The sequence below is a fragment of the Patella vulgata genome, chromosome 8, assembly GCF_932274485.2.
Source record: "Patella vulgata chromosome 8, xgPatVulg1.2, whole genome shotgun sequence".
NCBI lineage: Eukaryota > Metazoa > Mollusca > Gastropoda > Patellidae > Patella > Patella vulgata.
This window is the reverse complement of record NC_065886.2, coordinates 22680459-22694370: the sequence shown is the minus strand read 5'-3', so window position 1 is coordinate 22694370 and position 13912 is coordinate 22680459. Positions and strand designations below refer to the sequence as shown.

General features: G+C 38.4%; 1 protein-coding gene across 2 annotated transcripts; it reads left to right on the top strand.

Moving 5' to 3' along the window:
• Positions 1–6250: 6250 nt before the first annotated feature.
• LOC126830670 (chondroitin sulfate synthase 1) lies at positions 6251–13112 on the top strand. Of its 2 annotated transcripts, none has more exons than XM_050561090.1 (3): positions 6251–6379; positions 9465–10254; positions 12412–13112. In XM_050561090.1, the coding sequence occupies exons 2-3, from the start codon at positions 9481–9483 to the stop codon at positions 13030–13032; spliced, it is 1395 nt and encodes a 464-aa protein (XP_050417047.1). In that variant the 5' UTR covers positions 6251–6379; positions 9465–9480; the 3' UTR covers positions 13033–13112. The 2 variants fall into 2 exon arrangements, with proteins under 2 accessions (XP_050417047.1, XP_050417048.1); XM_050561091.2 differs by lacking the exon at positions 6251–6379 and adding an exon at positions 6385–6520.
• The last annotated feature ends 800 nt before the right edge of the window (positions 13113–13912 follow it).

The following is a 13912-nucleotide window of genomic DNA, read 5'->3' as shown; positions in this document are numbered from 1 at the left end:
GCAGAGTTTGCCTCCAGAGCGATTTATTGGGAAAATTCGCGGGAACGATTGACATTAGACAATCACTACACACTTTCATCGGCGTTCGCACTCAGTATTCTCGTTACCGATGAGAGTTTATCCACATTCCTGAAGTAGTAGTAAAGATCCGTATATTGAATGCGATTGCGAATATGAATGCGACCACTGACCACGCGGGATTTCCGGCGCTTGGACAATTTGACCATGTGTGCCTTTTGTCCTTGCAGTCTGGTTAGTTTATCAAAATCGCGCTAACTGCTCCGAAAAATTCGCCCTGAGGGCAGTCTTGGCTATTTTAATGCTAGATTCCCACTGTCGTGCGATGCCTTACGATACGGTTGTCCCTATTGAGTCCACGCTACGTGCAGAATCGTTCGGATACGTTTCGATACGATCAACACGATTGCTACGACTGACCTCAATATTTGATAAGACAAGATAGGATTATCACGATGACTTCACGATTAAAACCACGATTTCAGTCGTATCACGAATCGTGATAGTGGGGATCTAGCATTTAACATTAGCGCGAACAAAGGATTCGGCCGCGTTAGCGTTCGCCATTCAGTATAAACGACTTCATTCAAACAGTTAATCAATCAAATGCGACCGTCGCGCTCTTGGTCGGGTTCGCAGGCGTGGTCGCGTTCGATAAAAACGGCCTCGTATGAATGAAATAAAATGAAATGGAGTTTAACGGTCTACTGTTTTACACCGACTAGGCAAATGAAGGCAGTCCAGTTTGAAGGATTGAAAGTACTAGAGGATTTATCGGCAAACGAAATTGGTTGACCAGTGATTTAGAGCATACCTGTACAGCAACAAAGAGACGATAGACCATTCACATCCCATAGTCAGTGTATACATTAAGTCTATAACTCATTCGTTGTATACTTAAAATTGTTATATGACGCGAATCAATCAACCAACCAAGTCAAGACAAATAGGAAACTGGGAACCGGTAGATAAGATAGCTCAATCATAACCATTTTACTTTGTTTTATTATCAGTAATAAAATAAAGTTCTATGATAAAATTTGCGATATCCATCGTTAATCGAACTTAATGACCGATGAAATCGTCAACTGGAAAAATCAGTAATGGATTGTTTAACCAAATGAATACAAACCACATACTATAGCACAACCAATGACAACTTTTATGGTCGGCACAGACGACTTTGCTGCCCCTGTGTTTTAAAACCAAAATGGAAGTTATGAATTAAATGGCAAGTCTTATGAAATATGACGCAGTGCAAATAACATGTTATTGTTATTGTTAATATTCTGGATATTTGTTGATCGTTCTTGCTATAATAGATCAAAAATAGGTAATGTGAAATGAATAATATATTGAAAGATGCATTCAAATTACTTTATTCTGAGCGACGTTATGAGTGTTTGAATTGTTCACAATATAGTCTTGATTATGTTCGTGTGTTTTAATTCATTTAAAATCACGTCCACATGATAATGGGGGGGGGGGGTGGCTGAATGGTTAGAGTGCGCGCGCTGTATCATAAAGTCTGTCATTGAGTCGACTGGCGTGGTTTCGAATCCCCGGTTGTTCGTGACAAGGAGTAGGGTCGCCTGTCCAAACTCGTGGGTTTTCTCCCGGACCTTCGGTTTCCTCCCACTGCTAAAGACCCCTACGCGCAAGCGAATTATTGAAATAAAAATTAAACCATATGTTAGTCCCGAAATGACCTAGTTTGTGTCGAGTGGGCGTTAAACCCCATTTCTCTCTCTCTCTCTCTCTCTCTCTCCCTCTCTCTCTCCCACCTGATAATCTAGTGAGATGATTATGGGCTTGCCCTGTGAATATATATACCTAATTAATAATTTCTCTGAAAGGCATTTAGTGAAAGTGATATATAATAAACAGACAGCTTTATGGAATAGATTTAATAGGTTTATTAACTGCAACGTTTCAATGAGGATACTCCCACCGTTATGAAGCACTAATTTATATATAACAAAGGGGAGGTCGGGTGTTCGATCCCTGCATTGGCCGAGAGAAAGTTCATCCAGATTTTCCGGCGTGGTTTCCCCTTGTCAGTGATGCAGGACGAGGGCCTGACAAGGTGATCTGTCTAGTCGTTCGGATGGGACGAAAAACCGAGGTCCCGTGTACATATTGGCGTGCACGTAAAAGATCCCTTGGCAGATGGAATTCGATATAAGAGTAGGCCGTAGCGCCGCTTCCCGGGCATAATTTCCCTCATAGCACACTGTATGGCGCATGCCCGTCTTCATTAGCCCAGTAGGACGTTAAACCCCATTTCATTTCATTTCATTTCATATAACAAAGGCCTGCAATGGGGATGTTTAGCTTTTACATAATGCATCTTTAACAAATATAATGCTGTAGATTTGTTAAAAACTCGAGAATTTTAGTACGAAACGCCACTCTGTAATAAACAGTAATTGTATTCCATATAATTGTGTCCTGTGTATGCCCAATTCAATTACTAAATACTGTGGAAACAATTTAATCTTTAGGGATTCCCTAATTCAATTTGTTGCCTTATACTTAATGGTCGACGTGTCAATTGGCGGAATAGGAATCCCTCGCAAATTACAATCTTGTGAAAGTTTAATCTCAAATACTAATATCAGTCCAAAATGGTTCAATTCCTTTTGTTATTTACAAATTTATGATAAAATGAAATTTCTTCGATCTGTGCGGAACGAGCGTAACATGACGCCGTTATCTTTTATTGGTAGCGGAGAAACCTGATGGGCCTAGTTTAAATGCGATTGAATCCATGTCGAGAGATTATTTGGCGTTGATATTTTGATAATCATAATTAAATGTTATAATATCGATCTGAGTACATATTATTTAGCGTGTAGGCAATTTGATGGTTTAGGAAAAATGCAAATGACGCATCAAGCCTTTAAGTGTAATAAAAGTGTTCGCGAATAGGTGTTTAGGATGTTATTTATTTAAATTTTGGCGTTTGGTTTGCACATTACGGGGAGCTAAAGCGGCTCCGTGAATAAGGTGCAAACAGTTATTCGCTAGCTAACTCAATGTATTGTCCTCTTGTCTGTGGTGTGGGACAGAGAGTTTGGTGATGACCAGCGTCTAATCGTTCGGTTGAACACGTAAATGTTGAAATTCGACGAAGATGCCGCTGCCTGGGAAAATTATCTGGTTGGTTCAGGAATGCCGGACGTTAAATCCCATTTCCTTTCCATTTATTTACCTTGTAAAACTCAGAACAGCTCCTTTAACGACAATCCCGAAATTAGCACCATCAATATTCTTTGTTTCTAAAATCAACATCGAATAAATATTTATATCATTATTCATGTAACCTTTTATTGCCATAAACAGACGACAATTAATAGACACCCCACGTGTATGACTGAATGTCATGTGATTCTTAATTCAGCAATATCAATTTCTACATAAAGGGCAACACCCACGTCCACAGAGACTACGGAGTTTACATATGTGATTGAAATAGTTAAATATAATTTGAACAGGAAAATATTTGTTGTGGTTGTTCTGTAACAACGATTTGCATATTCCGGACGGAAGTGACCCAGAATAAGGGAATGGGTTACCGTTACCATCTGAAGTAGAGAGTGGTAACTGACAAACTATGAGTTCGCCTTTAACTCGTCTTGTGTATAGACTGCGTCGAGTTGTTATCTGAGATTGTGAGTGGATATCATTCGAAAACGACTTATTCCAAGATAAACTGTTTGTCATGAGATTAGAAAAACATGGGAAATAGAAACGAAAAAGTCAGGGCATCAACTTTTTTTGATTAATTTTATGCTTACATTTTAAACGATAATTATAGTTTATTCCTAATCCTTTGGTGTTGAACGCGGACACCATGAGGACCACCCGTGGAAGCTGCTTATATTCAAAAGTACAACAAATGAGTAGCATACTATGTCTCTTAAATTACACGACATCCATCACTACTTATAAATACTTATTATTTGAGTAATCCGTACTCAGAATATTCCGAATTACGACATCAATCAACCGTCCTGTCACACGATTTCCATTGAATCAACACGGTATAACCCGGCCTTCAATCGGTGGGTGTGAAGCCACAAAAGATTAACAAGCAATCACTAATCAATTATCGATGAGATTAAAACTCGCTCGCGTAGGTCTTTGTTGATTACTTTGATAATTTTATAATCTCTTGTAAAACAGTTGTGACAAATACTCAAGAATACCCACGAATTTTCCCACGAATTATGTACAGAAAGGTTTATCATTTTAAACGGAATAAAGTTCTGGGGATTCGAAGCTACATTATAATAATATTTCCGGTTTTCGAAGTCACAATAATACTTCCGGTTTTGAGAAAAACGACTATTCCGACACTCTGCATAATCCGACATATTGTAACGATCCAGTACGATGTCGGATTTGACAGAGTCCACTGTAGTTTGAATTTGGATTTCAACACTATGGCCACCAGTAAATTTCTATATCTCTCTGAATTCGAACATGGGAACTTTTTAGGATTCTAAAATCACTGAACGTTTATAACAAAGAATCGCCATAGAATTAATAAAATATCACACAATATTTAGCGTAATGCCCTTTGTATTTTTCTGTGAACTTCCTTAATCTTTCTGTAACATTGTCAATGTGTCACTGGGCACATTCTTTTTATTTATATATTTGAGAGTGCATCTGCAGGATCTGGTCCCCGAGCACTCATCGTCTTCTTGTTCTTCTCGACGGCGACGCTGTTTGAACCAAGTCTAAAGACCTTTCAATACAAGTACTATCGGCAAGAAACTTAGCATGCTTGTTCCTTAGTACAGCTAGGGTGTTGGATGGCCGAATGGTTAGCACGTGCGTGCTGTATCATACAGTCTGTCATTGAGTCAACTGGCGGGGTTTCGATTCCCCGGTTGTTCGTGACAAGGAGTAGGGTCGCCTGTCCAACCCCGTGGGTTTTCTCCGGGTCCTCCGGTTTCCCCCCACTGCTAAAGACCCCTACGCGCAAGCGAATTATTGAAATAAAATTGAACCATATGTTAGTCCCGAAATGACCTAGTTTGTGTCGAGTGGACGTTAAACCACATCTCTCTCTCTCTCTCTCTCTCTCTCTCTCGCTTTCGACAGCTGTGTATCGATTCGCGGACTTTTTGATATGACCATTCCCATCATGCTGCGATGACGTCGTGTTCGGTTCCTGGTCCATGTAGTACGCGCATACTTGTTCTTCAAAATATAGTTACTTATTACATAAGGTATACATATTCGTCAGCAACGTTTTATTTTACAAAGGGTGTTATTCTTGCATGCATGTGTTCCATGACATGCGCCTGACCTGTAATTCCAACCTATTTTTAGAATATTCGACGAGAAAAGGTCATCGTGAATGCTGTGTTATTGTAGAAAAGGTCATTGTTTATATGTATAATATATCAAACATATTGAATGAATAAAATATGTTTTCTTGATGGAAGCCATATGTTCAGGTTTTTATATATCTAGTACAATATAAGAGATGTTTAGATCACAACACTGTCCACACCCAAATGTCCACTTATAACCTATATAATATAGTGTCTTTAAAGATGGCAAAACTTGTCCTACACGTTAAAGCGACTCACTTATTTACTACAACTTTAGAAGTTTATATTGTCATAGACTTCAAAGTGACTCGGAGAGCAGCGCTGGCTCGGTGTTAGCTGAGAAACTTCCTTGGGATTTGAGACGGGGTTACCCTGTCAGTGAGGCTGGAGAAATGTACCCTAAAGATCGCTTGACATTTGGAAATCGTAAAAATTGAAATATTAAACTTTGATTATGTTCTGTTCCTTTAAAGGGGAGAGGCTGAAAGGGTCCTTATGCCTGAATAAAAACAAAATATTCAATTACAAGTAGGCTTGTAACTCTAATTATGCAATTCCATTTGATGTATCTAATGGTTTAGCATTGGCATTTAGTAAAACATAATTTTCTTATAGACAAAATTCGTAGTGTAACGCCATTAAAAGAATATGCATCAAACTTGCGTCATTTTCAGAAATTGTCAAGTGTATTGTAATTCAACTACCTTTGATTTCCGCCATTAACTGAGTTCCGGGGAGGGAAGTTGTTGTGTGTGTGAATGTAATCTCTAAATGGTATCTTTAAGTTGATTGTGTTTGAATGTAATTATATCCAACGGATGGTGCTCAATTACCTGTTTCCCTTTAACGCCACAAAATACCGGATAAATCCGACTACCATGCATATAGTCTCACTGTTGGATAATCAAGACTATATCATATTACGTCACGGGTACATGGTTTCAACCAGCTGGTGTATTATATGAAATGTTGTGAAGCAGAAAATATCAATCTAACTACAATGATAGCATGTAAGTTATTTTGTCTCTGTATAATATCAATAGAGCTGTATATAAAACAATTCGAGTGCCGTGTGTGATTCTGACGATACGTCGCACACGAATATCTACCACCAACAGGACTCTTCTGCACGGATTAATCCAACAGACAGGGTATGCTTACTCTTTGCTTCCGACCGATTGAATTCGGCTGATTTTACGTGCATGTTATTAATATTAGGGACTGGGCAAGTTTTATGTGGTTCAATTTTCTTTTCGTAATATTGAGCAGGACTAATTTTGTTTATTATTCTTAGTTCCGTTTTTGGCTTAATAAACTGTCGACTGTTGAACATCAAATCTCAACAATTGCTTCGTCTGTGGGCGTAAATTTTAATGTACACAGATCCAACTTCGCAAACTAATAAATTCATCAAATTTAATTAGACCGACCTTTAATGTTTGCCAAAATCAGAGATACCAGTCAAATTCTTTGCCCAAATCCTTGAGGTCGGTACTTTTTACCCAAATCAGAGAGGTCAGTTACATATTTTTTACCCAAATCAGAGAGGTCAGTCACATATCTTTTTACCCAAAGTAAGATATTTTAATTTTGACACCATATAGCTTATACAACTTGTAAACGGGAAGTAACAATTTAAAGGAGGCAAGTCTCTAACTCAATATCATCCACAGCCTTCAACATTGCAAACAGGATTTATTGGTCAATTTAAATCAACATTGATGCTGTTATCTTACAGTGAAAAGTTGGGCTTCTGATATCCAATATTTAAGACAAAATCAAAATTTTCAAAATTGGCACACGAATCGAGTGCCAGAATGCTTTCGAGTCCCATTTGTAATGGAGCGACTCGATGAACGAGGCTAAACATATCTCACAGGAGAATACAACCGGTGTAGACTGGAATAACCAGACGTCAAAGATTGTCCATTTTGTGTCCATTTCTAGGTCATTTGGCGTAGTTTCGATTCCCCAGTTCTACATGACAAGGGATGGGATCGACTGTCGATCATCGTGCAACTGGTTTCCTCCCACTGCTAAAGACCCCTACGCGCAAGTGAATTATTGAAATAAAATTGAATCATTTCTGTGTGCCAAACAATAGAGATTTAGCTCCTTTAAAGCTATATAGCCCATATAATAAAAGCTTGATAACCTGAGTACAAGGAAGTATATTATAAAGCGAAGAATCTGTATAGTATTTAATGGTGCAAGCCATTTATACAAAGGGCTTGAAATGCGTGTAAAAACTAAAAGACACAATGAAGTTTTAAGGGGTTTAATATATTCAATTCGTGGACTCAATTCCAGGTTTAAATTTGTATGATGACAGGAATTAGTACCTTCCTGCGCGCAAGCCAATTTTGATATATGAATTGTTAGTCCCGAAATGACTAAATTTACTAATTTAGTGTTAAATTTACTAACTTCCAAAATAATGACCTTGCGCACGACAAGACAGGACGTGCCAGCTTTGTGACCTTTCGGACATTGGTGACGAATTCCATTATGTAATGGTATGTAATGTATTGAGTTCTGAAAGAAAGAAATATCTACCTCTTTTCTGCTGTTAAAATCCTAGTATTTATAGAGAGAGAGAAATGGGGTTTAACGGCCACTCGACGCAAACTAGGTCATTTCGGGACTAACATATGGTTTAATTTTATTTCAATAATTCGCTTGCGCGTAGGGGTCTTTAGCAGTGGGAGGAAACCGGGGGACCCGGAGAAAACCCACGAGGTTGGACAGGCGACCCTACTCCTTGTCACGTACAACCGGGGATTCGAAACCACGCCAGTCGACCTAATGACAGACTTTATGATACTGCGCGCGCACGCTAACCATTCAGCCCCCCCCCCCCCTAGTATTTATAAGTTTAACTAGTTGTTTATAAAATACCTCAAATATTATCACTTTGGAAAAACTATGTAAATTTATAAAACTTATAAATATGAACAACAGTCCTCCTAGATGATTTAGTAAATTTTGTTGTAATGTTTTTGTTAGTTGTGCCTCACACTGATCAGCAGTGAATATTCGCTAGGCCGGTACCATCAATGAGAGGGATGACATTTTGAAATATTAGAAAAATAAATAAAGGTGTTTGAAGTATATGTAGGTAAACAATATTTCCTATTTAGTGAAAATGGGTATATAAAATGAGTAAACGGCATCATTCTGTCCGGACCAGTTATTTATATCATAAATAATGTCATTGTATAAAGATGGACAGTTTAGTGTATTTATACATATTTACATAGTAACACTGTGGTTTTAATTGGATATAGTTACCATCGTCTATGGTTACATAGTATATAGGTAACTAATAGAAAACATGTACATACGTGTATTAATCTGTTGTAGATGGGTACAATTTAGAAACAATGAGTGGAAGATAATCCTAGGATAGATTTAAGAAAATAAATGAAGTTAATGGCCAATTGTTACTTATTGACTATTAAGTTGAGAAACGTATTTTTTAATAAAATGGTTTTCCATTAATTTCTTTTTCGTGATGTCATCGGCTTTCATTTTATAAAACGGGAAAATTTGGAATTTTACTTGTAGGTGTTGTGCGCATCTAAAGATCTGTCTATTTACAAATAAGGGTCCATTTTCAATATTGCAATCCCGTCGATGGTTGCGTACTCTATCCCGTAGATGCGTGCCCGTCTCCCCGATGTAGATTTTTAGACACCCATTGCAAGTCAAGACATATATGAGATTTTTGTGTCGCAATCCATATTGTCGTTGGCACTAAAAGTAAAGTTATGAAAATTATGTTTGTTATTTGGCGTAATATGGTCACAGCATTAACATCGTAGATCCGGGCATTTAGATACATAAAATCGGTCCTTGTGATAGATGACGGAGTGATACCACCGATCTTATTTGTTTTCTATATTAATTATTTTTCGGGAGCCCCAGTAGCCCAGTGAATATGTGGTTCAGGTTTCAATCAGTGGCGCATCTATTCATTGAATGGTGCCAACATTTCAGGAGCATCTCCATCAGATGAGATAAAAATAAAAGTTAGAATTCGAAAGTACTACGCTAAACCTCATTTTATTGTTTTCTATATAATTTATGTTTCAGTAGGAAGAAAGTGAGGATGGGAAGAAGGTTAAAGAAGAAGATATGTAAAGATTATTTATGTGTTGCTATTCTCGGCTTAATCTCGGGTTTTCTGGTATCCAACGCGTTAATCTTTCTGAAATCACGAAATCATAGCTTGTGTCTTCCCCGTCTTTCATCATCTACTACGAAACATAAACCACTCACAGAAAAACTTTTAATAAATACACTAGATCCAGATTTAAAACTTCTTTTAATCTGTGTGATTACTACTCGTCACCACCTCGATACACGTGCTTTAGCAATTCAAAAAACATGGGCAAACAGCGTCATCGGTGACGTCATTTTCTTCACAGGCGGTGACAGTAATTACACTGGTCCGCTTCCAGTTGTAGTTCTCAATGACGTATCAGATGACGAATATCCTCCACGACACAAATCATTCGCCATGTTGCAGTATGTATCTCATAACTATGGCAACCGTTACCATTGGTTTATGAGAGTTGATGACGATATATTTGTATACGGGAAGCGATTGAGTTTGTTTTTAATGACCATAAATAGCAAGAAAATGATCTATATGGGTCACCCTGGTAATGGAAGTCAGAAGGAATTAGGTCATCTTGGTCTCTATAGTAATGCCCCGTATTGTATGGGTGGTACTGGTATCGTGTTAAGCAGAATAATGTTAAACAGTATAGCAAGTCGGTTACCTGGATGTTTGAATTCTACGGTATCCAACCATGAAGACACGGAACTAGGAAGGTGTATTTATAAATATCATCAAACACCTTGTACCAGGGCGACTCAGGTAAGGGTGTACGTATATTATCTGAAACTGCACGCTCCCCAACCACGCCCAGCCCCATGACCGAATTTAACTTTTCCCCGTATCTTCATACAATATTCCAATTAAGTTATTCCTTGTCACGTACAAACCTGATATTGGGACTGCGACTCTTGTAGCTATATGACTACAATATACGTCCACGTGAAAATAATAGGTACTGGAGGTCCACGAAAAAATAATAGGTGCTGAAGGTTCACAATTTCCCCTCCGCGTATAACTCAAATAGCCACCACAGAATTATCCACCCGATTAGATTTTATTACATACTTCGAGAAGGTATTTGTTGAGTAATAAAACCTTCTAGTAGTTTATCGAGGGCTGGCCGTCCTTACCGCACGGTACAAATAAAACCTTCTAGTAGTTTATCGAGGTTCGGGTGCTTCCGGAGTCCAAAATGGCCGCTTTATATAAATGAGAATTTTGGGGATAACTAACCCTAACCCTAACCCTTTTTAAAAGACTGAACGTGGGTCTAATTTAGTTTTTACTTCTCTTAAAAAGGTTAGGGTTAGGGTTCGGGTTAGTATTCCCCTAAATACTCATTTGTATAAAGCGGCCATTTTGGTATGAGTTCTTGCTTGTTCTGAATTTGTTGCTTCTATATAGTGGTGATAATATTTGTACCGTGCGGTAAGGACGGCCAGCCCTCGATAAACTACTAGATGGTTTTATTACTCAACAAATACCTTCTCGAAGTATGTAATAAAATCTAATCGGGTGCATTATCGTACTGTCAAGAATGTGTTAGTGAAGTCCATTAAAGAAATAACTCGACAAAGCTACAACTCCTTTTACTCCTTTTTCTTTCGTGTTTTCAAGATCAATTATCTGCCTAATAAATGATTCGTAGGCTAATGTGTAAAAATGTCGGCCAACGTAATTAGGCGGAGTGCTGTCTTACAAAAAAAAGAAGAAATATTGACTAACACATAATATGGTGGCCATGACGTTGAACTTGCGTGTACTTTAAACTTGAATATTCGTGTATAACCAAACTGGTAGATTCAACCATAAACGAAAATCATATACAACAGTGAACATACAACATTGGGTGAACAGAAATTACCGAAGACTGTATCCTTGTAGCGTTGGTCAAATTTCCAAACCTTAAACAGCCGGGTTCGGAATGAAAAATGAATCAAACAATTTTCTCGCATAATATATTACAGGACTAATTTAAAATTGCGATATAGAGACAACCACTGATTATTTTAATTGTTGTTATTTAATAACATTTTTTAAAATGTGTAGAAATACTACAGTAGAGTAAAAGTTAGGTAGCTATACTAATTCCTCAAATGAGAAGTAGTATCAGGTGTATAGTTAGCATACCCTGCCTCGTGTGCGACACTATCACTCCTCACAGTACAGCTAACTGGATTTCAGAAGATATATTTGGGAAGGCTGTCGGGGGGGAGTCACCAAACCAGTGGTTTAAATAGGCTAACTAACGCCGGGATTAACAATGGTTTCATTGAAAGAAACCATACTACTTTTGTTTTACTGTTGTATTTCTAGATTATTTGAATAATATCATGCATAATTTACGTTTACCAGCTTCTTGCAAGAGGGAGCCGCGGTGGTTCAGTGGGAAAGACACTGGTTCACTAACCAAGAGGCCTCGGGTTCGCTCCCGGTGTTGGCCGAGAAAGTTCCTCGGGTGTGGTTTCCCCCTTGTTGGTATTGTTATTGGTGCAGGACAGAAGGCCTAGACAATCGTTCGGATGGAACGAAAAACCAGAGTAACCTGTAAACAAGGGCAGCTGTCTAGTCGTTCGGGAGAGGCGTAAAACCGATGTCCTGTGTACACGTTGGCGTGCACTTAAAGGAACCCTTAACTGTTGAAATGCAATATAAGAGTAGGCCATAGCGTCGATGTCAGGGCAATATTTCCCTCGTTGCACAATGCATGATGTACGCCCGTCTTTATTCGCCTATTACGTTTCTTTCTACTGCAAGTCTTTAAAAGTTACGCATTGAAAGAACCGATAACCCGGCTTTGCAACATAAGCACAAGATGTTAGGACTTTACATGCCCACTGATATCATCGATCAACACTGAAGTAGCCTTTACCATCTTTTTTTTTTTTTAATTCATTTATTTATATTCATTTTCAGTTTGACTATTTGTTTCATCAGAATTATGACGAAAGTAGCGGCAAATGGACAGATTCTATCACGTCAACGAAACATCTAACACGTCATCCTATTAAAAACGTGTCCTACATTTATAAAAACGATGTGACGGAAAAATCTAACACTTTACGTCAATTAGAAAACAAGGTTCAAACTTTATCCCGTGATATTTTACAAATGTCCAATTTGATAAACAATAGGATATTTAAAAACAAGGATGATAACCTGTTAAAACTTTTAAATCAAGACATTCCATGGTCTGTAAACATCAACCAATCATATTATTCCCTCATCGATAAAAACTTAAAGGAGCCGGCGGTGCGACGAGGAAGACATTTGACAATACTGAAATCTAGGAAAGCTTTAACTCAATATGTTCAGCAAAATAAAAACCGTTATCATCGTCTGCGATTGGCCTCGACGGGTTATTTCCGTGTTGTCCCGAACCAAGGTCTACAACATATCATCTTTACGAAGGATTCTAGTGACGTCATCAACCCATTCTTCAGTTTACAAACATTTGAAGGACTAAGATTTTCAGAGTCGAACATTATTAGAAATGCGACTAAGACCCCACCAGGACATCACATTAAAATTAAATAAATACCGCAAAAATGTCATATATTGAGGGCGAAGACAAAATGTTATAAAATATAGCTTTTGATAAAGTTTTAGAAAAGATAGTCGTTTGTAACAGTGTGATGAAATACGGCCGTTGAGGAACATTTTGCCCTTTTAGCGGCCTTCTCTTATTTCGACTTCCAATAGTATACACAGAATCCGGGTTTTCGTCCCATAGACTTTTCCCCATAGCCCTGTCTCGATAACCCGGTAGTCCCGGTTTCGATTCCGGTTGATAGCCGGTGGGTGTGTGTGTGTGAGTGTGGGGGGGGTCATCGGGATTTTCTAGCCAAGTTTCCCCTTAAGCATGGTGCATAAGAGATGGCATGACGAGAAAATGCGTCTAGTATAGTTTGGATGAGGGTGTGGCATTCGTGCTGCTATCACGGCAAAATGTACTTCCGTTGCAAATGGCGTTTGCTTGTCTTCATTAACACCAATGGTACAGAAAAGTAAGATATTGAACCATGTTTTTATTAAATTTCACTCTTTGCTTATGAAGCGGACGACACAGTTACACAGACGGCGGTGCCGGTTGTCTGCGAGAGGCGAAGGAGCAGAGCTTATCGTGTAGGACACCCCCCCCCCCCACACACACACACACACACACACGCACTCCGAAAAAAAGAAAAGTTGACGGCCGCAAACGCGTGACAGTGGGAACCTAGCATTAAGAGGGTTGTATTAACATAAAAACTTTTTCCATCGTAACACCTCACTGGTTTGCACGAATAAATGAATAGTCAGACCTTGTATGCTCCTTAACGCTGTCACATATGTAACAGATATTTGAGTAACTTGCTTGGTGAATAAGTATGCCAATAGAAATATATTATAATATGTAATATAAAGTTAACGGTGT